Source organism: Cynara cardunculus, assembly GCF_001531365.2.
Source record: "Cynara cardunculus var. scolymus isolate 2C chromosome LG 4, CcrdV1, whole genome shotgun sequence".
Lineage (NCBI taxonomy): Eukaryota > Viridiplantae > Streptophyta > Magnoliopsida > Asterales > Asteraceae > Cynara > Cynara cardunculus.
Window position 1 is genome coordinate 19367103 of NC_037531.1, and position 26511 is coordinate 19393613.

Below are 26511 nucleotides of genomic sequence, written 5' to 3' on the forward strand. Positions count from 1 at the left end.
TTATATTAAAACATAATAATGACGTGGCGTAATCAAATTTTTGACGGTATTAATTACAATAATCCGTACATATCACATGCGACATGGACCGCCTTATCTCCCTCTGTTTCATGGTTAAATCAATAATATTTTAATATTTCTTATAAAAAAACTTGACAATTTTTTATTATAATAATAAATGTAATAAAAAAAGAAATTTTAAAGACTTCGTCAAAATTCTAAAACCATATTATTTTATCTATACTATATTATAAAATATTTAATAAAAAATTTTAAAATCAATTTTTATACATAAAATATTATTTATTGATATATATTACTTAAAATTCAATATTACAAATATATTGTGCATGAATACAATTTATTAAACTTTTATTTTTGAATTTGTGTAACTAATTGTAGATAAACATAAACAAATACATGATAAACATCTCATTTTAAATATAAAAATTAAAATATAATTAAGATCCATTGGATTGGAACAATTATCCAATATTAATTGGATCATATCGGTTAACAAAATTCAAAGGATGATTAGATTGGTTCAATTCCCTTGTATCCAAACCGATAAATAGTAGGGGTGTTCATGGGTTGGGTTGATCGGGTTGAAAATATTTGAATAACCCAATTCAATGCTTGCGGTTTGAAAAAATCTTAACCCAACCCAACCCGTATGGATTGGTCGGGTTGATACTTTTGGTACATTAAAATATTCTTTTAACCTTGAATATGTTATTTCTCTACTCATAGTTTCTTTTTCATCATCAACCATTTTGATACAACTTAATTCATATTTCTTACGTATATCACATTCAATTAACTTTCTCAATTTACATATATATGTTTATAGTTACTGAACATATATACGAACGAGTTATATAGAGATATAAATATATTGAAAATATATGTATATGAAAAACATATATGATAGTGTAATTGTCTAATGTATATATTAATAGAAATTCAATAATCATATTAAATCCAATAAATAAAAGGATATCGCTTTCATCGGGTTGGGTTCGGTTCAAATAATAGTAACTCAATATCAACTCGATACCTACGGTTTGACAATTTTAGAATTTGATTAAACATCGGGTTATTTCAAGTTAAGTTATTTCACATTGGGTTAGATTAAATTGATCGGGTTTTTAAACACCCCTAATAAATAGTCATACAAATAATTGATAGGATGTTATAGAAAAAGGGGTGGTGCGTGGCTTGTAGGACACTATTAGATGATGTTTACAGTTGTCCCTCGCGCACGTGACCTATTTTAGCTTTCAATGCCCAACGATTCACCAGATCCTCACGCTATCTCGTTACATTGTAATTATTACGGAAATTTTATATTATTTTTTTAAAATAAAAAATATAAATATTTTTAATGCTATAAGACAGCTGCTAATATTATGATGCAAAATAATTAAGGGGTCAAAATGATTAAGAGGTTTTATGATATAATGAAAAATCAAATATAATTATTTGGTAATTATTTACAATGAAATTATGACGCTTAATAGTTAAGGGAGACCTATATATACAAATTTTTGTCACTATTTGACTATAAGAAACAAATATACAATTTTTTTTTCAAACGGTGAAATTATTTAACTAATAAAATGACAATAACAAGATTTGAACTTGGTTGTGGGATGGAATAAAAGTCTTGCAAACCAACTCTAATAAATAAAATTTGTTTTCATAGTAGTTTCAAAATACATGTCGTGACACAAAACAAATTAATACGGTTGCACATTTCACGAAACTAATTTTTTTTACCTTTTGACGGAGGAATAATACGGTGGTACGTGCTACCGTATGCCAAATCAATATTATTTATTGAAACATTAACCGGATACCACATCACTTGCCACATCAAACGGTTATCCATTAAATATCTAAAACTTTACATTTTAAATACTAAATTAGAAATTTGAAAATATATTACGTAAAATAACAATCAAGTTAAAATATGTTAATTTTTTCATAAAATTTGTTTAATATATATATATATATATATAAATTTACGAATATGAAGATACATACATTAACTTTTTACTTGGCGCCATCATACGTTCACTGTCGGCGGGACTTTGACATTTCTGGTCAACGTTCGTTTCAACGGAACGAAAGTTGCCTCCAAAACGCCGATCTGGTGGGTCCCATCCCAACTGTCACTTCCCTTTGCATACTGCAGGCCCCTCTTGTGTACCCTTTTCCAATTTTAATAAATAAAATATAAAATATTATTTTAATACATAAAATATAAAATTATTAGCATCCAATAATGGAATTTATCCAATTTCACATGCAAAAACGTCATTTACTTTTTTATTTTATTCATTTTTTTAAAATCATATGCATTTTGTATTTACTAAAAATTATTCACATAATGTAACGAGATATATCTTTCTTTTAATGTTTCGTTTTGTTTTTCTTGTCCCTATTGATATAATATAATATATATGGTTTTGAAAAAGATAATGGTTTTACGATTTAGTAAAGTAATTTATTTTTGGCTTATGATTCTGTTAGAAATCAATTATTATCTTAATTATATTTTATATTTTTTATATTTAAAATGAAATATTTATCCTATATTTGATTATGTTTATCTACATTGAGTCATACGAATTCAAAAATAAAGCTTTAATAGGTTGTACTTATGCACAATTTACTTATAATCTTAAATTTTAAATGATATACATTAATACATAGTACTTCATGTATAAAAAATGATTTTTAATAATTTTTGTTAAATGTATTATAATATAATATAGATATTCATATAAATTCCAAGTCAATTATTAACAACTTCTTCCCACTATAAAAGTTATTTTATTAGTAATTAAAATAAGCGTAAATTGCATTATAAAAGTAATGTACTTTAAATTCATTTTTATTTTGGATAATTTATTTTTAGAACTTTTATTTTGATACGTTAATTGTAAAGTTTTAAATATTTAAGTAGTCGTATAATCGGTTAAAGCATTAATATTTATTATGTTGATGTGACAAGTGATGAGATTAAATTGAGATGAATAACAAATAATTCTGAGTTGGATACCACATTACTCGTCACATGAACATGATAATCGATTAATATTTCAATCAGTTATTCAAATGTTTAGATGTTGAAAACTTTACATGTTAGGCATCAAAATAAAAGTTTTAAAAAACAAAGGAAAACAAAACAAAACAAAGAAACAAGAAGATCGACAAATATCTCGGCATCTCTTTTACTGTCCCATCACTATTTGCTCCAAAATGCAGACGAGAACTGTGCCTTTCTTTCCCTCCATCTCTCTGCACTTCTTCTTCGTCTTCACAGATTCTTCATCAAAACCCTAAATCATTCATTTGGATTTCTTCAATCTTCCTCCAATTTCACCTTGTTCTTCTTCCTTTTCTTCAGATTTCGTTAATTCTAATTCAACAATGGAGTTTTGGATTCAGAAACCATTCCATTTTCTGCAATCACTCATACCACTACTTGTCTTCTTCCTTTTCCAGTTAACAAAACCTTGTTCTTCATACGATACGCCATTAAATTGCACCGAGACATCTCGTCTCTGTACTTCATTCTTAGCTTTTACTCCATCCCCTAACCAAACCCTAGCTGTGATCATGAGCATGTTCGACGTGTTGCCTCAAGATGTTACGGTGGAAGGTAATGGTAGGGATTATGTTTTTGTTAGGAAGAATTGTTCGTGTGCTGCTTCTCCTGTTAGCAAGTACTTGACGAGTACGACTTATACCGTGAGGGAAAATGGGGGATCTCTGTACAGTATGGTGGTGGATGCTTACGGCGGATTGGGTTATTTATCGAATTTCTCGCGGCCGGCGCGTGTTGGGTCGGTGGTGTCGTTGCAGTTGTTTTGTGGATGTTCGAATGGGCTGTGGAATTATTTGTTGAGTTATGTGATGAAGGAAGGGGATAGTATCGGATTGTTGGCGAGTAGATTTGGTGTTAGCATGGATAGTATTGAGACTGTTAATGGAATCAATAATTCAGATAACGTCACCATTGGTGCACTTTATTACATACCTTTAAATTCTGGTAGGTCATATAAGCTTAATCTAATTGCAGAGCTCCTTTTACTGCTTACCTTTTGCGAGATTAGTTGAACTTTTAATCGCATTAAGAAATCTTTTGATTTGATTAGTTGATGTTTTGGAGCACTATACGCTTGTGAACTGCACATTATATGTCTGTGGCAGCTATAGTTTAGTTTTAACATCGATGAATTTGAAGATCTTTCGTTAGTGAAGTAGTTTCCTTAACGATGAACAACGATAGTTGGCCAGATCTATTATGAGCACATTATATGTCTGTGGCAGCTATAATTTAGTTTTAACATCGATGAATTTGAAGATCTTTCGTTAGTGAAGTAGTTTCCTTAACGATGAACAATGATAGTTGCCCAGATCTATTAAGAACACTCAAATTTCAACTTACAAGAATTTTACTTCTGTTTCTAGTAGAGAAAGTTCATAATAATGCCTTCTTCGAACCATCCGTTGGTTTTGAATGTTGGGTTAGCATTATGAACTTAAGCAAAACCAGTAACCACATTGCAAACTATATAATATCCAAACATTATAATATAGTAGGCAGTTTATTTCCAAACTAGTGGACTTGGGGTTCTCCTAAGGATCAAACTTGTAATTTAGGGAAGATTTCATCGAACTATTTATAGAAAAAGTGAATAAAAGCATTATTTGTGCAACTACTTTGTGATGGCATTAAATGAGTACCATATCGATGAACTCTGCAGTTTCAAGAATCTGAACTCAAATCTGTCAATTCGATTGTTTATGTGAGAATAGAAGGGTAGGTGGATGTGTGAGGGGCACAAAATGTAGGAGAGCACCATCTCCCATTATGTAATTTTGAAAGGTCATGTCATCATTGATTATAGGATAGTACAAGAGCTGACACCTTATGACCTGTGTATATATGAGCACGGAGCTGCTACTAGCATAAATATGGAACTTCTAGCTTTAACAAGCGGTTTCACTATCACTGGGTTCAACCTTCTCCAGTCTAAGCAAATCATCTTTTTTGGCATTTATGAAGCCTCACATGTATTGTATTTCATGGGCAGAAAGAATTAAAACGAGTATAACCCCCCAAGATAGTTATTGCTATCTGTAGCAAGTGTGCACATGTCCAATGATTTATTCTAATGTCGAGAACTAACCCTCAGTTTGTACAACATGAGCATATTCACTGTCAGCATCCTTGTACCTTCAGGACTTCTTATCTAATTTACTATCAAATTTAATGTAGTTCCAGGTGAGCCGTATCCAGTGAAGAATGACACTCCCCTTGCTCCTGCTCCTGCTCCAGCACCGCTGTTTGTTGCTGATGTGGCAGGTAAGATAGGTTTGTTTATGCTTACCTCTTATACATTTTGTTAATCGTGACAGAAAAAGAAGACGAGTGCTTTATCATGTTAAGCCATGAATAAATTTCTTTTTTATTATCATATAGCCTGAATGAAGGCAGTTTATAATCGTGTTGCTAAGATCCTGATGCTAGAACAATGTCATCTATTGCTTAAACCAGCATCTCTTCAGCATGCATGCATGCTTCAACGTGTATGTACTCATTGATGTGAACGTGAAGTATGAACATGCAAAAATTTCAGTGAGAGCAGATTAACAAGAAAAGGCTGAACTTCATGTCAGGATGAAGATGCTCCCCTGCCATAAGAGTTGATAGATGTTCTGCTTTGTTTGGAGCTACCCTGAACTTGTTTGTCACTCCCTCAACTACTAATGTAGCTCAATTACAGCTAAATTTATTTCCTGGTGAAAATGGCAAAAATATATGATTGGAGAAGTAAAATATGACAAAGAAATTTAGCTGATGGCTTATGCATATACCATATGACCTGGAAATGGTGTAGCTTAAGCCATAAATGTATACAGCAGTTAGCAATGATTTTTTGCTTATTGGTCTGAATTTTATCAGAAGAAGTTTTCCTTTGCCTTTTGTTTTGTTTGCATTACTGTCTTTTACAATTCTATTTTAATCACATTGTCCTTTTTTTGGAAACTCGAAATATCCTGAAGTAAATTTGAATTTTGGTACAGTTTATTAAACTTGTAATCTATATCAAGTTATGTCATAAAGCAGCACTTCATGTTCTATATAGTTACTTGTATTAGCCTTTACTTTCTTTGTAGTTCTCAAAATTGGATACTAGAATTTGGTTCCCTCCAGATTGGAGCTAAAGCCTATATCTGCCATGCTATATATATGTTTTACTATATGGTCCTTCTTAGAGCTCATAGGAGAGGAATTGACTAATGTTGTTCTTTATGCAGTAAATCAGAGCAATCATAAGTCTCATGTACCATTACGATGGATCATAGCGAGTTTGGGGGTTGGTTTGACACTAATCATAGCAGTCATAGGTTTTTTTGTTTACTCGAGATCATCAATTTGTTATGATGATGTCGAAGGGAGTCGTACAAAGGATCCAAAAGATGGAAAAGTTCCTCATAAGTTTCATATTTTACGGACTACAAGCTTTTGTTGTGGTTCACGGAGATTCTGCTGTAAATCTGATGATTGGAGAGAAACAACAGGGGAATCTAGTGACCGTCATATGAACATTCCAAAAGGTCGAAGTTTCAGACTTTTCTAGACTATCTTTTTGTTCTCGTAATAACCAATAAAGTGATTTTGCTTCTTTGTCTTATTCCTGCAGTTATTGGGACTGATGTGTTTGACATAGAGAAGCCTGTTGTCTTCCAATATGAAGAAATTTTTTCTGCTACAGATTGTTTCTCTGAATCCAACCTTCTTGGTCATGGAATGTATGGTGCTGTGTACTATGGTCTACTTCGTGACCAGGTTGGCATTTGTCTTCTTTGCTTCATATTCTAAATATATGAAACTCCCCTAGTCTATGCTTTATTCATGCATTATTGTAGGAAGTTGCTATCAAAAGAATGACAGAAACAAAAACTAAGGAGTTCATAGCAGAGATGAAAGTTCTGTGCAAGGTTCATCATACGAATTTGGTAAGGCTTATGGTACTTTTGAAATTGGTACATATTATTCTCGTTTCAGAACTGGTTGCCACCCTTCTTTTCTTTATTTCAAAGAATTGACTTGTGTCTGGTTTTCTTAATGTTAAGGTAGAACTGATTGGTTATGCTGCTACCGATGATGAGCTCTTCCTCATTTATGAATATGCTCAGAAAGGTTCACTTAAAAGTCACTTGCATGATCCTCAAAACAAGGGTAATATTTAACATGATGTTTCATCCTGTACATTCTACAAAGGGAAAAATGCATCAAATGCAATGAGGTGCCTTAGTTCCTATTTAGTGTAACAAATAAGCTTTTTCTCCAAAATTTTGTAGCAAGCCCAGTTTGACCAGTAAATTGCTGGTCTCATACTCTAACCCATTTTCAACCCCCCCCCCCCCCCCAAAAAAAAAAGGGGTAGAGGTCAGTACAACCAAAGGCGGACCTAGAATTTTTTTTACCATTTGACTATAAGAAACAAAGATATAGATATTTTTCACAAAATCATCATCGGTCTATTGGTTTAGTTCTTTGTCGTTCATATGTGAGGTCCTGAGTTCGAGTCTTTTATTGCAAATTTTTTTAGAAACATAACAAATCTAAAAACTAAGGAAATTGACACAAACGAGATTCGACCCCGGGTCTAGGGTGGGAGAAAGGCCATGCAAACCAACTCTACCAAGGAAAACTTGTCACCTTTGTAGTTTCAAAATATATAGGGTTGCACAAAACAAAATGATACGGTGACACCTTTCATGACCCTATAATTTTTTACACTACGACGAAGGAACGAAGCCCGTGCCACCATATCCAATAGAGTGGGTCCGCCCCCGAGTACAACGCACATCTCACTCTTCCCTGACCCTACTTTCAAGCGGGATTTACCGGGTTAGTTTGGTTTGCTTTGGTTTTTACATATCGTGGAATTGAGGGAGCCTTGACATCTGTGGTCGTCATACTACTTGACATTAAACTTGTTAAAATTCTCATAAACTTCTAATAGCACATGTGGAACAGCCGGGCAACCTTTTGTCAACGTTGATGAAAATAACTGTTACATACTACACTCTAGGTCATACAACACTTTCTTGGATCATGAGGGTTCAAATCGCACTTGACACTGCAAGGGGGATGGAATACATACATGAACATACTAAACCTCATTATGTACATCGTGATATCAAAACAAGCAACATCTTACTTGATGGTGCTTTTAAAGCCAAGGTACTTTATCTAGCTTCCATCATTGCTCAACAATTGAAACCTTTATGTTACATTTTCATACATCTGATTGCTTTTTGGCTTAAACAGATTTCAGACTTTGGGTTGGCAAAACTTGTTGGAAGAACTAATGATGATGAAGCTTCAGTGACAAGAGTGGTTGGAACCTATGGTTATTTGGCTCCAGAGTAAGTGTATTCTATGTGTGCACTGTCAAAATGTTACTGTTGAGAGTCCTACATCGGCTAGACTCGCTGTTCAAAAAGGCGCGCTATGGCGTCCGTTATGGCGCAATATGGCGTAAGACGCTTCTCCGCTATTATTACAAGGCCTATAGCATTTTTGTAAGACGCAGCTCACGCCATGGCACCCTGCGGCATGCCTTTTTTATGAGTTATGGTTTTTTTTAAATAATATTTTTTTTGGTTTTTTTAATTTATTTAGCTTTTATGTTTTCACGTTTTTAACTTTAGATTTTACACTTTTTTAGATTTATTTAATCATATCACTCACAATATCACAAATTCATACAAGTTATGGACTCGCTCACAATGACTACATGTATAATGATAATCTAGATGATTTTTCTTCTTCTAATATGGATGTAAATAGTTTTAATATCATTATCTGATCGAATAATAAACATATAGGTGTACATATAATTCTATATATGACATAAATTTGTTGCTTTGTGCCATGCCTTGAAAAATGTCGCGTCCTCGCTGTGGCGTGTAAGGCTTAAGGCTTGACCTCGCTGCGACGCCACGTTTCACGCTATTTTGAACTTTGGCCAGACTTGGACCGTTTCTCCACGATATACGTTGGAACCTCCCCTTGCTCCTCAAAGGATCTTTTGGAGAGTAATCAAACGGGGTTCCAAATATTGTGACAGATAGAATTGCTTAACTGACTTCTTATTGATCCCTATTTTATTACAGATACCTCAGGGATGGTCTGGCCACAGCTAAGAGTGATGTATATGCCTTTGGCGTTGTTCTTTTTGAGATAATATCCGGAAAGGATGCCATTGTACGAACTGAAGCTGTTGTGACAAAAAATTCTGAGAGACGGTCGTTGGCATCCGTTGTAAGTCTACTTCGCAAATTTACAAAATCATCAAAATTTTCTCTTTAATAGAATGTCAACAAACGTGAAACAGGAAGTACACAAATCTCGCAAACCTTCATAAGTCGTTGTCCTCTTTATGCATGTTATTTGAGCCTATTCAAGTTGAGGTAGCTTAATTGCTATAAATGCGAATGTAGAGGCAGGTAATCAATTTGTGAACTATGTTCTAAACGACGGGTTATTTAGGAGAATAACCTTGACATATTCTTGTATTATGAAGAGGCATTCTTTTGGGATCATTTAGGTATATAAACATTAAATGAGATTTTAATTAAATTCATGACTTCTTGACCTATTAAATGAAAAATGGCTTCATACTCATCAGAGGTCATGGATTTAACTAAAATCTCATTTAAAATTATATACCTAAATATCTCCATTCTCATCGTTTTGTTAGGCAGAGGTGTTCTTAAATATGTCAGAAGGAGGTCAATGCATATATATATATATTTCAGAAAGTTATTCTCCTGGATAACCCAATGGTGATTGGAATTAGCTTCCTATAGGATTAAGTGAACATAAGACATAATGGATTGGTAAATAAGAAGAGGACTTTAGTGATGCATTAAATTTCATGGCTCATTTCTGTATTTTGTGTTGTAAGTTGTCATATGCATCAGGAACTTTTACAATGAAGTTTGAAACTCAAATCTTAGTATTGAGTGTTTAATGTTGTGGAAAACTGCAGATGTTGGCAGCTCTTAAGAATGCACCTGAATCTATCAGTTCATCGAGCTTGAGAGATCATGTTGATCCAAATTTGATGGACTTATTTCCCCATGACTGCGTTTTTAAGGTACTAGACAAATTTGATGGACTTATATCCCTCAAACATTCCATTAAACCAAAGGGCCCGTAGGATGCATTTCGTTGACGGGACAAAAAAATACAAGAACTTGTTTTCTCATGTTTAGCATGACAAATATGCGTTTTTTTTTTTCTTTCTGTGAACTTGACAAGATGAGTAAATTATTAAACTACTCATGTCAAATTAAAACCCTAAAATCTTTTGAGAATTGCTTCAACCGCCTACCTAAACGCACCCTTAAAGATTGTACTTGACGGATGTTATGGTTCGTAGATGGCTATGCTGGGAAAACAATGTGTGGAGGATGATCCGGTCTTACGACCAGACATGAAGCAAGTCGTCATCTCCCTTTCACATATTCTTTTATCATCTGTGGAGTGGGAAGCGACTCTCGCCGGGAATAGCCAGGTATTCAGTGGTCTTGTTCAAGGTAGATAATCTTTTTTTGTCCTTCCAAATCTTCATTTATTAGTTACTACTTGAAGAGGATCCCTTCAGTTTTTGCTTTCTTCCTGCCCATGTTTACTTTCTTCCTGTGTGTATAGTATGGTTGTATAGATTGTTCACTCTAGGCTTTTTATACATTATTTATTTAATGAGTATTTGATAAATTTCTTTTTCTCATTTTGTTTTTGCTTGTACCACTTTGCTCTTAAAACTAGTTTTTGCCCTGGGGTTGTTTACCAAACGATTACTGAGAAGACACTTCTTACCTTATCGAGTAACATTCACAGGTTTTTGGTAATTGTCTCTTAACCAGTAAGCGCTAATCGGTTAAGTGGCCGTTTACTGAATTTTCATTGAATAAGTGCTTACAGACAAGTTCCACCAACCCCACTTACTTTATCGGGTAACATTATTGGTCATCAAAATGGATTGTTGTTGGTAATCATCTCTTATCCGGTAAGTACTAAACGGGTAAGGGGCTATTTACCAAACTTCTATTAGATAAGTGCCTACAGGCAAGTGTCCCCACCCTCACTTACCTTACCGGATAAGTGTTTTACCATGTGTCAGCTCTTCTCCCTCATTTACCGGGTAGGATTCTTGGTTTTGCTATGCCTTTTACTAAGTTAGATTCTTGATCTTTGTCATGCTCACCCGGTAAGCACTTACCAATACTCACGTTGTGAGTATTTACGTGTTAAAGCATTTGGTAAACAACCCCTTTGTTTTGTCGATTGCTGCAGTTATTGTCTACAACTCAGGAACCAAACGTTTAAGAAAGCGAGACATTTTCAGGTCAATCTCCGAACTGGCTTGGAGAGATTTAACAATTTCAGTCAGTTTCACCTCCTTTCCCCTTAGGGTTAGAGGTTGGAGAAGAGAGGGTTGACATTTTTATGGATATTAATTGATAAAATTATCTACTAACTAATGTTACAAACATCACATTTAAAGCAATTAATCAGTTGGTTAGTTTTAATGACTAAAAAGTGGTTAAAAAGTCGATCATGCTAGCACACCTATCACTATGTTTGCTACTTGAGAGCATCTTTAACAACGGTTATTTTAGAAATATATGCTGAACTCTCCTTTAAAATAGAGATAGAGATATTCCTTGAAAGAGGGGATAGAAAAAAGCATAAACTAATCTCTAAACTGATAAACTTCACACCTACACCAAGATGCCTCTTTTCATAATTAAATTCATGAAAAGTTTCTGTAACCAAATAAACCTCAATCCCATCACCAGTTGTAGATGTGCTCACTGGACCTGACCTGACCTGAATCAAGCCTTCACCTTTCATCCAAGATCAAAACCGCATAATTAGGAGCATCGAGACCGCTTTTTGATGCTGCTTTGAACCAATCAAGACCAGTCCTTTTGCCAAATCTATTCGAAAGCAAGGGGGATTTTAAACATCAGATCTCGTTATCTTTCATACAAATAAATACGAGGCAACTTTGGAACTTCGACAAATACCATGATTACACAACCGAAAAACGATAATCAAGTTCTGATGTAATGGATCCCTTAACTTGTTCATGGCCTATAATTTATAGAGTAAAGTTACAATTTTCCTCCCTGTGGTTTAGAAATTATGATTTTTGTCCTTATGATTTGCAATTTATTGCTATTTTGGTCCTTGGACTAATTCCTTATCTTTAAATACAAGGGACCAAAACAGTAAAGAATCGTAAACCACAGGAACCAAAACAACAATGATTCGTAAATCTATAAGGACGAAAACAGAAACAAACTATAAACCATAGGGGCAATTTTTAATTAACCACAGACCAAAAACGTAATGTACTCTAATTTATAAGTAAATTACAGTTTTCATCCCTGTGGTTTGGTGTTTTTAACGAATCATGAAATTTAAGAGTTGGGTCCATGAAGAACCACGGGCCCAGGTTGGTAATTTATTTAAAATAGACCCAACTCATTATAAGAAAAATGCAACCATAGAGACCCAATAAGGTATAGGGGCACGTTTCGTTAATATTTCAAAACAGAAACGAGATCCGTTAAATTAAAAGCACCAAACAAAATTTTGGTACAAGAGTAAATTACACTTTTCGTCCCTGTGGTTTGGTGTTTTAACAGATTGTCGTTTCAAAAAAGTTAGGTCTCTGTGATTGCATTTTCTTAAGATTGGTTAAAATATGCAACCATAGGGGCACGAGATTCCTTAAAAACACCAAACCTAATTCAATTTTTTTAGTAACTTCTCTTTAAGGAAAAATAGATAGATATCACGATATGATCTTTGCATTACATGTTTGTACACATTTTTAAAATAATAATAACATTAATAATTTGGCGTTGTTAAAAAAACAGAATTACCTGATTCTGTTTTGTTTTGCATATTTCCAGAATTACCCTTGGATCATAATCAATCAGACATATCGTATTCAGCACCACTGGATTGAAGATCCATATCTTCCATCTCCATATTCCCATCATGTCGTCTACCATTTGAACTTCTCCCTCTCGAACCCCCCTGCAACACAAAAACTCCTAATATTTATATGTTTCACTGATTCACGACAAGAAAAGAAATTGGAACCTCCAGCAACGTCGTTTGATAAAAAGACAAAATAAATGTTTTCTCCAAGGACACCCAAAAGTTGTTTCTTGGCTCACTCCACGGCTGAGGCCAGCCAGGACCTGTCTTGTATTTCGGACACATGCCAGACGGATGGGACCTACCATAGAAATGACCCATTTTATACAGACAAATGATATAAAACGACCCATTTTATACAGACAAATGATATAAAACGACCCATTTTTATACAGACCTGATATATCATCCGTCTGTCTCACTGATTTACGACAAATAAACAAAATGGAACCTCCAGCCACGTTGTTCGATAAAAGACAAAATAAACGTTATCTGAACCTAAAGTAATACACGATAATTACATTAATAACCATTTTCAGACGAGACCCATCACAAAATGACCCATTTTTCAAAATTGTCCAAAATAACCATCTATTTCGCAAAAACCCTAAAAAAAGTTGCTCACTTTTTGGCTGAAAAAAATCTAGGGTTTTGCAAACTGACTATGCAAAACCCTTCTTTCTTGCAAAAGGGCACAAAACCCTAAAAAAGAGGAGTTTCAGCCAAAAAGCGACTTTCGCAAAAAGATTTGGATTTTGCTTAATGAGTGTGGTTATTTTGTGCAAGTTATGAAAAGAATTTTTTTTTGGGGGGGGGTGGTTCCGTATCACTTTTCATGGTTGTTTCTAAATCCATGAATTCCTACTCTACTAAGGAAAAATGGCTCCATGTTCATTAGAAGGTTATTTAGAGTTCGTTTGGTACACTTGATATAGAACAAAACGGGGATCGTTGTTCCACGTTTGGTAGGACTTTTAAGTAGATTAGAGTGGAACAAAGTGGAACAGACTTGTATTTACAGTATAACCTCAAAATAACTCCTCTAAAACGTCTCATTCTTTACATTTTATTTATTCTTTAAATTTCACTATTGTATTTTATGTTCTTCTAAAACTTTCATTTGATAGAACAAAACAGGGATCACTATTCCACGTTTGGTAGAACTTTTATGTGGATCAGAGTGGAACAGACGTTTTCCACCCCCACCCCCACCCCCATGGAACAAACTTATGTTTACCAATATAACCTCAAAATAAATTCTAACTCTTCTAAAACATCTCATTCTTTACATTTTATTTATTCTTTAAATTTCACTTATTGTATTTTATACTCTTTAAACTTTCACTTTGCTGTCCTCAAAATATTTATTTTTATACTGTTTCTATATTTTGATTAGTTTATCTAATTTATTAAATATTAATTAATAAAAAAATAATATATAAAAGGTATAAAATAAAATTTGGAAACTACAATTTTTTTATTTTGGTATCACTATGATCATTTAGACAAAACCTTTCTAATGTTATAATAATTTATTTATTTTATTTTAATTAATAAATTACATAAATTAATCAAAACATATAAAATAAATAAACAAATCACTAGGGGTAAGGTGTTCATATTATCTGCACTGTTATGTCCAGTTCTATCTTGCCAAATGCTAAACAGCTTTCTGTTATGTCATTTCTAGATACCAAATACACCCTTAAAGGTTATATTACCTAAATATCTCCAATCCAATCTAATTGTAACAGATATGACAAAAAGATGACCTTAAAAAGAATGGTGTTTGCAATTCTCAGACACAAAATGGGCCCAAATCAATTTACTTGTAAAGATGATACCAGCAAATAGGCAATTTTCATATGCAAACCTTCCTAAAAATGAATGTAGTGATTATGAAGTAGTCTAAGTACTCCTCCCAAAATAAGTGTTCATATTTTGCCCTTTGATTGTGTGACGGAGAAAATCTCTCTTTATTATTAAAGGTAAAAGTGTCTTTTAGTTAATCAAAAAGTGTAATGATTACACATTCCTAAAACTGTCATTTTCAAGGACATTTATTTTGGGACGGAGGGAGTAAAAGGTAGTGAAGGCATGTGTGATACGTACCTCGGATTCCTTCATCTTAACCAAGACATTTGATCTTTGCCTCACCGTGATACTTGCAGGTACAGGGAAATGTTCAACCTCGTCGCCTGTTTTTCCTTCCCTCGATCTCTTTTTCCTTAGAATCAGCTTTGTTGGCAGTGGCTAAATACAGAGCCAAAATTAACAAGTCGCTATACAGAAAGAATATAGCAAAAATGTGAATCTATATATGTAGTCCCCTTCTTTTACAAACCCAATAATTCGTACGGAACTTACAAACCAGTTTTCATGTGTATGTGTAAAAATGCAGTGTTTATACGGTGTTGTGTTTCATATGTGAAACATTCAGAACTGTTTTTACCACGCAAAAAACAATCCTGAACGATTTGACATGTGAAACAAGACCGTATGAACATTGAATTCTCACACGTGTTATTTCGTATGTGAAACAACACATGAAACCAGTTTGTAAGTTTGTATGATTTATTGGGTTTGTAAATGATTATGCCTCTCTCTCTCTCTCTCTCTCTCTCTCTCTATATATATATATATATATATATTTGTGTGTGTGTGGTTGGGTTCTCATTTGAGACACACCATGAAGGTTTTGTAGGTGCTTCCCATGAAGGTTTGGTGTCTTTTTTATGAATATTAGTTGTGTTTTTCATGTGAAGATTTGGTCCTGTGAAGGTTCAGTGTTTTGCAGTGAAAGTTCAGTTTGCTCTGTTCAGGAGGTTTGTCGAGATAAAGAAAACACATCCAAAGACTCGTTGTGTGTCCCATGGGGGTCACGAAAACTAACGTGTCACATGATCCCAAATATATGCATATATATATATATATATATATATATATATATATGTATATTACATTGTAACGAGCCTCTGATTCATCAAATGCAACAAGGAAACTCGTAGGATCATCCACATCCTCACCCCGCACCTGTTCAAAAAAAAAATATGTATATAACACGACATTTTTTGAACACAGCCCTAGAATTTGAAGAGTTTACAAGTACTGAAACATACATCCCAACGATATTCACGAACCCACGTGTAAGAAATATCTTCACTTTCATCGGATATATCCTTTGACAGCTGGAACCATTTATAAAAGCACGGTGAGCATTAGAGAAAACGACCAAATAACAACAAACAGAACCTACATTTGATCACTACAAAATTTCAGAGTATGCATTTACTAAAACAAAAACAGAAACATATGGATGAAATGTCTCGGTTCTCACCACACTGGAACTTTAAAGGCAAATTTTACCTCACCGACGGAAGGTACCATGTAACCCAAAAATTTGTCAGGTTTAGCCGAGTCCGAGGTGCTTGCCACAAAGCTTTTCATAATGGCCTGCAATGGAGCATGAAGTCAAAACAAACCAGGCAAGTAGTTGAAATTAAATTTGGTAACTGTAGCTCGATTGATTTGAAGTGCCATCGCCCATCAGGCTACATTAATGTCCAAAATCCCCTATATAATGGGTTATTGAACTCGATTTTTTTATCGAGTGCTTTCAGAAAACCAGGGAGCGTTTATAAGATAGAATTGCGGAGCCAGTAGAGATGTATTCTTTTGCCTTCCAACTTCCAAGTTCCAATTAATTTTCACAGCTTACCAACTTGCAAGTTGCAATCTAGGTGCGTTTGGCATGTGTGGGATGGGCGAGAGTGAGGTGAGCAGGTGAAAGAATTTCGGAAGGTTTTAGGAAGGGTAGCTTAGTAATTTACCGATCTTGTTATCTCCCTAATTTTAGCTCCACCTATTTTCGTGGGACTGATAAATGCAATTTTTGTCCACTCAGGTTTTGTCTTGTCCCAGTCTAATGTCGTGCCAAACTTGGGACAACAAGTTTTTGTACCGTCTTGTCCCATGTACTGAAAGCATCCTAACTGGACATGACAGAATAGGGGTCAATGTTCCACCTTTAGCAAGACTTTTACATGGAACAAACAGGAACAAAGTGGAACACCCCCACCCCATGGAACAAAGTGGAACAAACCTATATTTTACCAATATAATCTCAAAATAAAACCTAATTCTCTTCTAAAACATCAAATACGCCTCCCTCTTTAAATTCTATTCATTCTCTAAATTTTATTTGTTGTATTTTATGTTTTTCAAACTCACTTTACTGTCCTCAAAATATTATTTTGTATGGTTTCTATATTTTGATTAATTTATGTACGTTATTAAATATTAATAATAAACAAATAATATAGAAAAGGTGTAAAATAAATTTGGGAAACTACATAAACTTTTTATTTTGGTGTTCATTTTAATAGTCTTGACAAGAACTTTCGGGTTATATATTTTGTTATAAAAAAACTTATTATATTATAATTTAATAAATTACATGAGTTAATCAAAATATAAAAAAATATATATAAACAACTCATTAAGGGTAAATTGGTCATTTTATCTGTCCAGTCCTGTCATATGATCCTGTCTTACCAAACGGCAAACAACTTTTATGTCTTGTCCTGTCATATCCTCTATGGATGCCAAACGCACCCTAAGAGATGTCTATCACCCTAATAGCTTTCAGGTCTCAACAATTCAACTACTTAAATCTTCAGTTATCTACTTTCCCTTTTTCAAAGCTGCCACTTTATAGGACTTAAAATAACATTTTTCACCAACTATCCACAACATCGTGTCCAAGCAGATCATACCTGAGCTTCATGAGCATCTCTAACGGATTTGTCCATTTTATTGTAGCTTTCTGAATCTACGGTAGGAGGACCATCAAAGGTCGCAACAACAAATTGATCATCCCACCTGCAAACACAATCAGAAATTAGCAAAAGATGAAGGATAGACAATTTCCCTTCAAAATAGAGGAATACTGATATAGAATATATTTACAAGAGTAAATGAAAATAAAATATTTAGCGATTACCGTTCAAAATCAGGAAATAATGGCAAAATCTCAACAGGCTGTAGTTTTTTGTTAGTTGCATGAACAGGATGTGACTTGCAAGCCTCAAATGAAGCCTGAATGTCCTGAATTTTCCTTTCCCTGATTAAAGTGAATGGCAATTGTCACAAAAGTTAGGCAATGAAATACAGCATGTGGTTTCTTCATATAGAATTGGAAACGGATATTGTATACCTACTATTGAGGTTATCTAGTATGTTGTTCCCGCGTCTTTCCCGTAAATCTTTTGCTTGTTTTTCAGTCAAAGACTGCAAGTTGGATTGAAGAAAAACGACTTGTTGTTTAACCAAACAAACACAAATTTGAAGTTTTGCACATAGTGATGTGTACCCACAAGTCCACGACTTAGGGTGCGTTTGCTACACCAGACAGCACAGAACAGGGATCCCTGTTACACTTCTGGTAGAACTTTTATGTGGAACATACAGAAACAGAGTGAAACAAGCATGCTCCAACCCCCATGGAACAAGGTGGAACAAGGTGGAACAAACCTATATTTTACCAATATAACCTCAAAAAAACCTAATTCTTTTCTAAAACATCAAATATGCATCACTCTTTACATATTATTCATTCTTTACATTTTACTTATTGTATTTTATGTTCTTTAAACTTTCACTTTTACTATCCTCAAAATATTATTTTTATACCGGTTTTTATTTTTTGATTAATTTATGTAATTTATTAAATATTAGTAATAGAAAAATATAGAAAAGGTACAAAATAAAAGTTGAAAATTATATTAACTTTTTATTTTGGTGTCAATTTAATCGTCTTGACGAAAACTTTCTAATGATATATTTTGTTATGAAGATATTTATTTTATTATAATTTAATAAATTACATAAATTGATCAAAATATATAAAATATATAAACAACTCATTTGGGGTAAATTGGTAATTATATCTGTTTTGTCTTATTCAATTATGTCTTACCAAACGTTGAAGAGTTATTCTGTCTTGTCCTGTCCTATCTTGTCTGAATACCAAACGCACCCTTAGAAACAAAAGCATTATATTAACCTGTCTTGTTGCCTCCATGCTAAGAGGAGATATATATTGCGTCTTGACCAGCCAAGAAACACCTTTATCCGTAGGGCGTTCCTTCCTCTTTAACCCGTCTTTTTTTATCGGGGTCACAGAGACATCCTCCTGCAGCAGCCTCTCATCTTCAGGAGCAACATGTAGTATTTCATCTTTGGGAGCACTAATCCATGAAGGAAACAAGTTGTACTGAGTTAATTGACTTGATTACAAGAAAAGGCAGACAATTTATTAAAGAAAGAACGATGATAAAATGAGTTAATACTTGTATACACTGAGATCAAGTAGGTCAAGCGGTATCCCAAGGTCTGGCTCGACATACAATTGAGGCTTGTGCACCTTCTCCAATGAAGTGACGGAATACCTAGCAGCTCTGCGAAGATTATTTGTAAGATTTAATGCTGGTTATACGCATAAACCATAGATATTACAGCTCATGGCTAGTCGGGTGATAGTGCACTACCCATCATATTATAAAGAACTGAATTCATTTCACCCGTTTTCTAACTTTCTTAGAACAAAGAATTCATCCTTACCCAACAAGCACTACAACAAAATCGAGTTTAGGACGCCAATAGGACTTAAGTTTATAGAACCAAACAATTGTGCGTCATGTGCAAAAGTGTTACAATAAGTTTATACGGTGCTTTGAGGCATCTTAACAAGTTTTTTAGGACAATTTTGAAATAAAACGCCCTAATAATTTTTAATACGACATTATTTGAAAAAAAATGTATAGGTGGCCTGTATATGTGTTCATAGACCATTTCTCAAAAGTTTCCTAACAAAATGCCACCATAACACTTTATATCTGATAAAACTTGTTAAAGATGCCCGAGAACTATCATATGAACTTACCAAAGGGCCTTTGGCCTAGCGGTATCGTAGCCCTTGGCCTTCTAGGAGGTCAGGGGTTCAAACCTCACCATAGGTGAGTTTATTTGTTGCATTTGCCGTATATAAATATTATATACTTCAAAAAAAAAACTATCATATGAACTTATTATAACACCTATTAAATATAAGAACACACAATTGTTTGGTACTAATGTACTATAAACTTAAGTCCTATTGATTTCATTTATCAAATAGAAAATCATGAAGTGCAATTTACATCATGAAGTGTAAGATCCTGCCATGCCTTCTGCATGGTGACAACTGACAAGCCCGTCATGAAGTGTAATTTACATGTGTATTTCATTTACTTGAAAAGTACACAACGAGCAGTAATTGCAAAAACTTGAAAATAGGTGTTGTGCCTAAGCTGTAATACATAAATATAACACTCTCATGTTGTTGTGATATCTATAATAATATACTAGTAGTACTGCAACGAACTTGGTCATCTAAAATTTATGAAGAAATATTGCAGTCAGAGATTAATAAATAATAATCATCTTCAAAATCATATATATGAATTGTGATACACAAATTTTCACATCAAATACCCCCAATGTGTTGTCCCTGTAACAATACTGACTACATGCAACTTTGTCAGGCTACACACTTGCACATGGCATGCAAGAGAGCCTGTAGAGCAAAGTGTGAGATGGCAATTACTATAGCCACGGAAATTATATAAAGAACACTGAAGCTGAAGATGGGGAAAATATCTCTGCCTCTCTTCTTCCTGTTCATTCATTTGATTAGTGTTTTTTGTTTCAGATTTTGCATTGCTTTAAACTCAGATTTGCATTAGTTTGGATCATTGGGCTTCAAACTGATTTTTTTATCCACAGCTTTGTTCAGAAAGCAAAATTTTCACAACCATGTCCATTATGACGAGGCAAGCATTTTGCCATAAGTTCCACAGTGATGCATCAACAGGCAGTTGCAGACTGCCAAGACGCCTAGTTGCCCATGACAACTATGTTATTAACAACTTCTACTGAATAGAGTGGCATGTTCCTTTCTAAAGTATACATGAGTGAGCTTGGAATTTTCATTGCTGAGAAGTATGCTCTAACATTTTATGATATCTATATGTGGTTGTTTTCAAAAGCTTGTATGACAATCATAACCCACATCAGGTGGAATAATAAAAGATCCACTGGAGCTGGACTAATGATCTATCTACCCATTAGTTTTTAGTTTGATTGATAGTTTGGAACACGACTACACGAGATCAAACTACGCAGTCTCAGATTTTCAATTTGGAAAACCGTTTTCAGGCCTAAAGTGGAAAAGCCTTGCCCTGCGGATTCATCCTATTAGCCTTCTGAAGAAGCAACCGCCATGTACCTTCCATCGTCTCTACTTCTGACATTTGATGAGAGCACGTTACAACTTACAACAAGACACTGATGAATACATCATTTTTCGGTATTCTATTTGGCAGTCTCAAATAATAAGCATTCGCCACCAACTAGTCTCTACCCATGGCAAGCAGCATGTGTAGCTAGGAAAATTTTGTACAGCACACATATGTGTAGGATAAGTTTGAAGCTAAAACAAATAGCAGTGCAAAAGATCATGAGAGTAAGATTGCATACCGATATTTGTCTCTCCTTATAGACAGAAGCTTTGGTTGGGATGTCGAATCCGGTAACTCATCCCGGAATCTTCAAAGAGCACAAAAGTGTAAAGAACATTCAGGATCAAATAACTATATTAGAAAAAATAAATAGGTTGCATCAGCCATCAGGTAACAGTATTATCACGAATATGCTGGGGTGCCATATCATGAAGTCAATAGAGTTAAAAAGAACCTCAATCAAAACAAAGCAACAAATGAGCACCAATGCAACAATGCTTTGCAACATAAATAGTAAGAGGTGGTATAAGGCAAAGGGTTAGAAAGAGATATAAAACTTAGTGTCGTAACATACTTACTTCAGCTTGCAAAGAAAGGTTGTCGGCTTCTTCAATCGATTTTCAATCCTTTCACCACTCAAAAATGGGTTAGCCCTCCTATCACCCATATGGGAGCCACTAACTGAACCATGTGGCTTGATCCCTGAAGATAAAATTTGGGTCTTTTGGAGGACTTTATTCTGAGACTCCTTCAACTGCTGCCTATGTTTCTCTTCTTGCCTTTGCTTTTCCATTTCTCTCTTCTTGAACAACCTCCTCTCTTCTTCAGTCTCAACCCTGCCAGGAGGACCGCCATTCGATTTTCTTGCTGGCACAGGAGGTAAACTGGATGGCTTAGAATGCTGTCTAGAAGGACCGGCATGATGGGAATGCGACGGATTACGCCATTTAGAAGCCTCCGGGTCATTGGAAGGCCTTTTGTAACCTTCGTGTCTGTTTTCCTTGGCTTGATCTTTTGTGGGAACGGTAGTAGGAGGTGGAGGAGGCGATGGTGGTTGTAGTGGTGGGGGAGGAGGCGGGGGCGCTGAAGAACTCGGAGGAGAGGAAGGTGGAGGTGGTGGTGGTGGCGGTTGCAGCAGTGGTTGTATAGGCTGATTATGTAACTGAGCATGCTGAGAAGATGGGAAATACATTTGTCCCCGTGGTGCAGGCTGGGAAGGGGGCGGTGGTGGTGGTGGATATGAAGACTCCGGTGGTGGTGGGGGCGGATATGATGCAAATTGTTGTTGTTGTTGATTGGGAACAGAGGTTCCTGGTGGAGGCGCATAACTACCCTGTTGAAAACTCGAATTGGGATAGCCCCAATTCTGAGAATACTGATTTCCTCTTGGTTGGGGCGGAGGGGCAAGTGGTGGAGGTGGAAGAGTAGTGTGATTGGGCAGCGGAGGTGGTGGCCGGCCAAAATTTGATTGAGGTGGTGGTGGTGGTTGAGGGAATGGTCTGTACGACGCCATCCCTTCAGAATTTGACTCTACGAACCACTGCTCAACTATTTTACTAAAACCCTAGCAGACCGATGGATATTACGACAAAAAATCGCAAGCGTATTGCTTCAAGAATCTAAACGAAGAATGTGTATGGATTCCTTTTTCCTAACAGGAGAGGTAATATGAAATTGAACTCACGGATTTCAATCTCTTCGATATATTCCACCCGAAAAACATTCAAACCAGCACCTCGTCTTTACAATAAGTATCACCGTTTCCCAAATAATATAAACAGACCGAATTTCAAAACCCTAGAACCAAAAAATCCGTCAAAACTCCATTGTTTTAAGAATTACTAGATTCAAAGCCATGAGAAACAGGAAACGAAATCAAATTCCTATTAAGATCGAACTAATGAAACAAACTCACAAATATATAAACGCTGGCGTCGCAATCAATCTGCTGCGCACATAATGTGTCTCAGCAGATGATTCAAGAGTTCGACGTTGATCAGTAGAGATAAATAGGCGTATCAGATTGAAGAATCTGCATCGATAAATAGAGATGGAGTGTATGTGTATGTGTTCGGATGGGGAAAGTGGCCGGAAAAGTGATCGGAGATGCAAAACCTGAAGGCGGCGAAGCTATTCATACGGTAGTACGCTACCAGGGGAAAAGAGGATGGTTCTGTTTATAAATCTAATCAACTAATCTTGTGATTAAAAATCATTATAGCTGTGGAACCGAAAAATTACATGAAAAAAAAACATATTTTAATTTGATTTATATTTTGGGTAACACGTCAGTAAATAATATTGAGTTGGATACTACATCACTCATCACATCAATATGATAACTGATTAATGTTTCAATCAGGTACTTAAATGTTTAAAATTTGACATCTTATGTACCAAAATAAAAAATTTAAAAGTACGTTACCTAAAATAAGAATCAAGTTAAAGTACGTTATTTTTTATACAATTTACCCTCAAATATAATATACAAATGGTATTGCAGTTTATTGGGAAATTACCAAAATACCCTATCTCTCCCGTCAAACTCACTTTTAAGTTTTTTCTCAATTGAATTTTCATTTTAGCCAGAGTTTATGTAAATGCCTAAACTCGATTTTCAGATTTATAAAGAAAATTTGTACGGAAGTCTGTGTAAGGATTCATATTTGCATATAAAAAAAACCTGTTCTTTTTTAATCTGAAAATAGGTTATATATTAATGTGTAAAGCATTAGTTGGCTTCTAATATGAATTTAGTTCCAAAGGTAACTAAAAGTGAATTTAATTGGGGAGGTTGACTACATTGGTCAATTTTCGAAGTTTATTGAGTGTATTCTGGTCTATGCAGTGTAAGGTTTTTTTAGATTAGACCGTAAGTGATAGGGATGGCAAAAAAAAAAAAAAAAACAGATGGTGAAAATTGAAAACCAGAATTTTTTGATCGGATTCGGGGACATCTTATCAAGGACGGGGCGGTGATCGGGGACTTTACCGGGGATGGGGGCGGTGGTCACCGGCATGGCCTGGTCTGATATGTGTATAAATATTAATTTTAATTTGTATACATACATGTCTATATATTTTTGAGATCACGTGAGACCAGCATGTTTTCATGAGACCCGTAAGACCAATTTTTACACTTGAAACTTCACAGCGTTTTTGCTGTGAAGGTTCAGTTTTTTTTTTTTTAACCTTCACATCGTTTTGTTGTGAAGTTTCAAGTGTAAAAAAATAGTCTCAGGGTCTCACGTGAACCTAAAGCATGTCTATCTATCTATTCATCCATCTCTCTCTCTCTCTCTCTCTATATATATATATATATATATATATATATATATATCACTAAAAGAAAATAATAACATTAATGTTTAAAAGACTTTTATTCAATTTACCTCAGCACCCCAAGGTAAGATTTCTAAATTCCACCAGAGGCATAACATAATCATAAGTAAAAGTAAGTTATCCAACCACTCGAAATTAACTGCACAATAAGAGGCATAATAAAGATCGAGAATCTTACTCGGTAAGTTATGAGCAAAGCTATTTCCGTTAGTGCTTATTGGACAAGAGACGCTTATATCAACTACCCAGTATGATGATCAAGAATATCACTTGATAAGGTAAATAAGGACAGTAACTTTTACCAGTAAGCACTTACCCGCTAAACGTCTGAGTAAACGACTCATCAATTAAGAAGTTAAATTCATTTTTGATGGTTTTCATGCTATTTCTGAATCGCTAAAACATCAACATATTGTTTTGATTTATCAAATAACTGTAAAAACTGTATAATTAGAAAAATAATAATTACAGATAACTTTTCCGCTATTTCGTCTAAAACAAAAGGAATAATCATAAATGACTTGTTTTTCATTGTCAGCTATTATTGTTGTTAAAGTGACAAGAAAACGGCGGAACACGCGGTTTTAAGCAATTTTATGACAATTATGTAAACATTTAAACACGTATTTACTTATTTGCCTATTGACAATTATTGATGTTTTTTTAATTAACTTGGATATCCAACCCGTTATACGAGCCGACTAATCTCATGACGACCAACTACTTTACGGGTGGCCAGGAGTCACCGCATTTGAACCTCCGTAACCACACGGTGATTTTTATTCCTCTTTGGATTTAAACCTGGGACCTCCAGACACTTTTGATATTTGGAGTCCAAGCTCAAACCAATCAGACATCACCTTTGTGGTTTATTGATGTGTTTAAGTTAATCAATCAAAAGCTACGGGCTTAATTGGAAGTCAAACACGTTAATGAAAGTTGTAAGGGAGGCAACGGTTGGCCCCAATCGGGACTGATGGGCCGAAATTGATCCCAAATTTCAAGCTAAAGGTGGTTAGAATTGGAATCGAACTTTGAACAAGTTCAACCGTTTGTTCACCTTGACAATTTTGCACAAATCCCATAAATTAGAGGTCGATATCATGTATACCGAACAAGAAATCAACTCACTAAGATCTGTGTATAAAAACACTTAGGGCAATTTGCATAGGAAAGTAACGTACTTTAACTTGATTATTATTTTGAGTAACGTATTTTCAAAACATTCATTTCAAAACCGAGTTGGATACCACATCGTTCGGCACATCAGTACGATAACTGGTTAATCTTTCAATCATTTAAGTACCCGGTTTAGATATAAAAAGAAGATTGATTTTAGATTAAAAAGATCTATGTCACTAACCACGTTAACAAATAATAATGAGTTGGATACCACATAACTCACCGCTCAACATGATAACCGGTTATCCGAGTATTTAAATGTTTAAAACTTTACAACTTAGACATCAAAATGGAAGTTTTGGAAGTATGCTACCCAAATAAAAATCAAGTTAAAGTACGTTACTTTTTTCATGCAATTTGCTTTTTTGTAACAAATAAAAAAAATATATACACTAGAGTTATTTTTTAAAATTAATTTCTTAAAATAAAAGCTGTTCAAATTTGAAATTTAATTTTAAAACTATTTTCATATATTTATTAGTTTAAAGAAACTTTTCAAGAAATGCCAAAAAGCAAAAGAAAAAAAAGCCACGAGATCAGACAAAAACACCAAGCCCTGAATCCTTTGAATTAATTCATTAAATTAACCAC

The 26511-nt window shown here is 34.5% G+C and overlaps 2 protein-coding genes across 7 annotated transcripts; one reads left to right on the forward strand and one right to left on the reverse strand.

Annotated features, from left to right (window-relative positions):
* Positions 1–3268: 3268 nt before the first annotated feature.
* LOC112511823 (lysM domain receptor-like kinase 3) lies at positions 3269–10816 on the forward strand. Of its 2 annotated transcripts, XM_025117615.1 has the most exons (11): positions 3269–4060; positions 5294–5380; positions 6337–6636; positions 6723–6868; positions 6949–7038; positions 7156–7261; positions 8121–8272; positions 8360–8457; positions 9208–9355; positions 10086–10193; positions 10479–10816. In XM_025117615.1, exons 1-11 carry the CDS (start codon positions 3439–3441, stop codon positions 10641–10643), a joined length of 2022 nt encoding a protein of 673 aa, XP_024973383.1. In that variant the 5' UTR covers positions 3269–3438; the 3' UTR covers positions 10644–10816. The 2 variants fall into 2 exon arrangements, with proteins under 2 accessions (XP_024973383.1, XP_024973382.1); XM_025117614.1 differs by having other exon boundaries at positions 8121–8457.
* A 544-nt stretch (positions 10817–11360) lies between these two features.
* LOC112511277 (protein PAF1 homolog) lies at positions 11361–23525 on the reverse strand. Of its 5 annotated transcripts, none has more exons than XM_025116841.1 (14): positions 23312–23525; positions 21975–23193; positions 21635–21703; positions 19408–19515; positions 19122–19305; positions 18273–18346; positions 18060–18179; positions 17833–17938; positions 16424–16510; positions 16177–16245; positions 16019–16090; positions 15170–15310; positions 12997–13153; positions 11361–12042 (listed from the first exon to the last, which is right to left on the reverse strand). In XM_025116841.1, the coding sequence occupies exons 2-13, from the start codon at positions 22907–22909 to the stop codon at positions 13046–13048; spliced, it is 2073 nt and encodes a 690-aa protein (XP_024972609.1). In that variant the 5' UTR covers positions 22910–23193; positions 23312–23525; the 3' UTR covers positions 11361–12042; positions 12997–13045. The 5 variants fall into 5 exon arrangements, 3 of the variants coding, with proteins under 3 accessions (XP_024972609.1, XP_024972610.1, XP_024972611.1); XM_025116842.1 differs by having other exon boundaries at positions 16084–16090; positions 16395–16510; XR_003069079.1 differs by lacking the exon at positions 11361–12042 and having other exon boundaries at positions 13045–13153; positions 16395–16510.
* Between the last annotated feature and the right edge of the window lie 2986 nt (positions 23526–26511).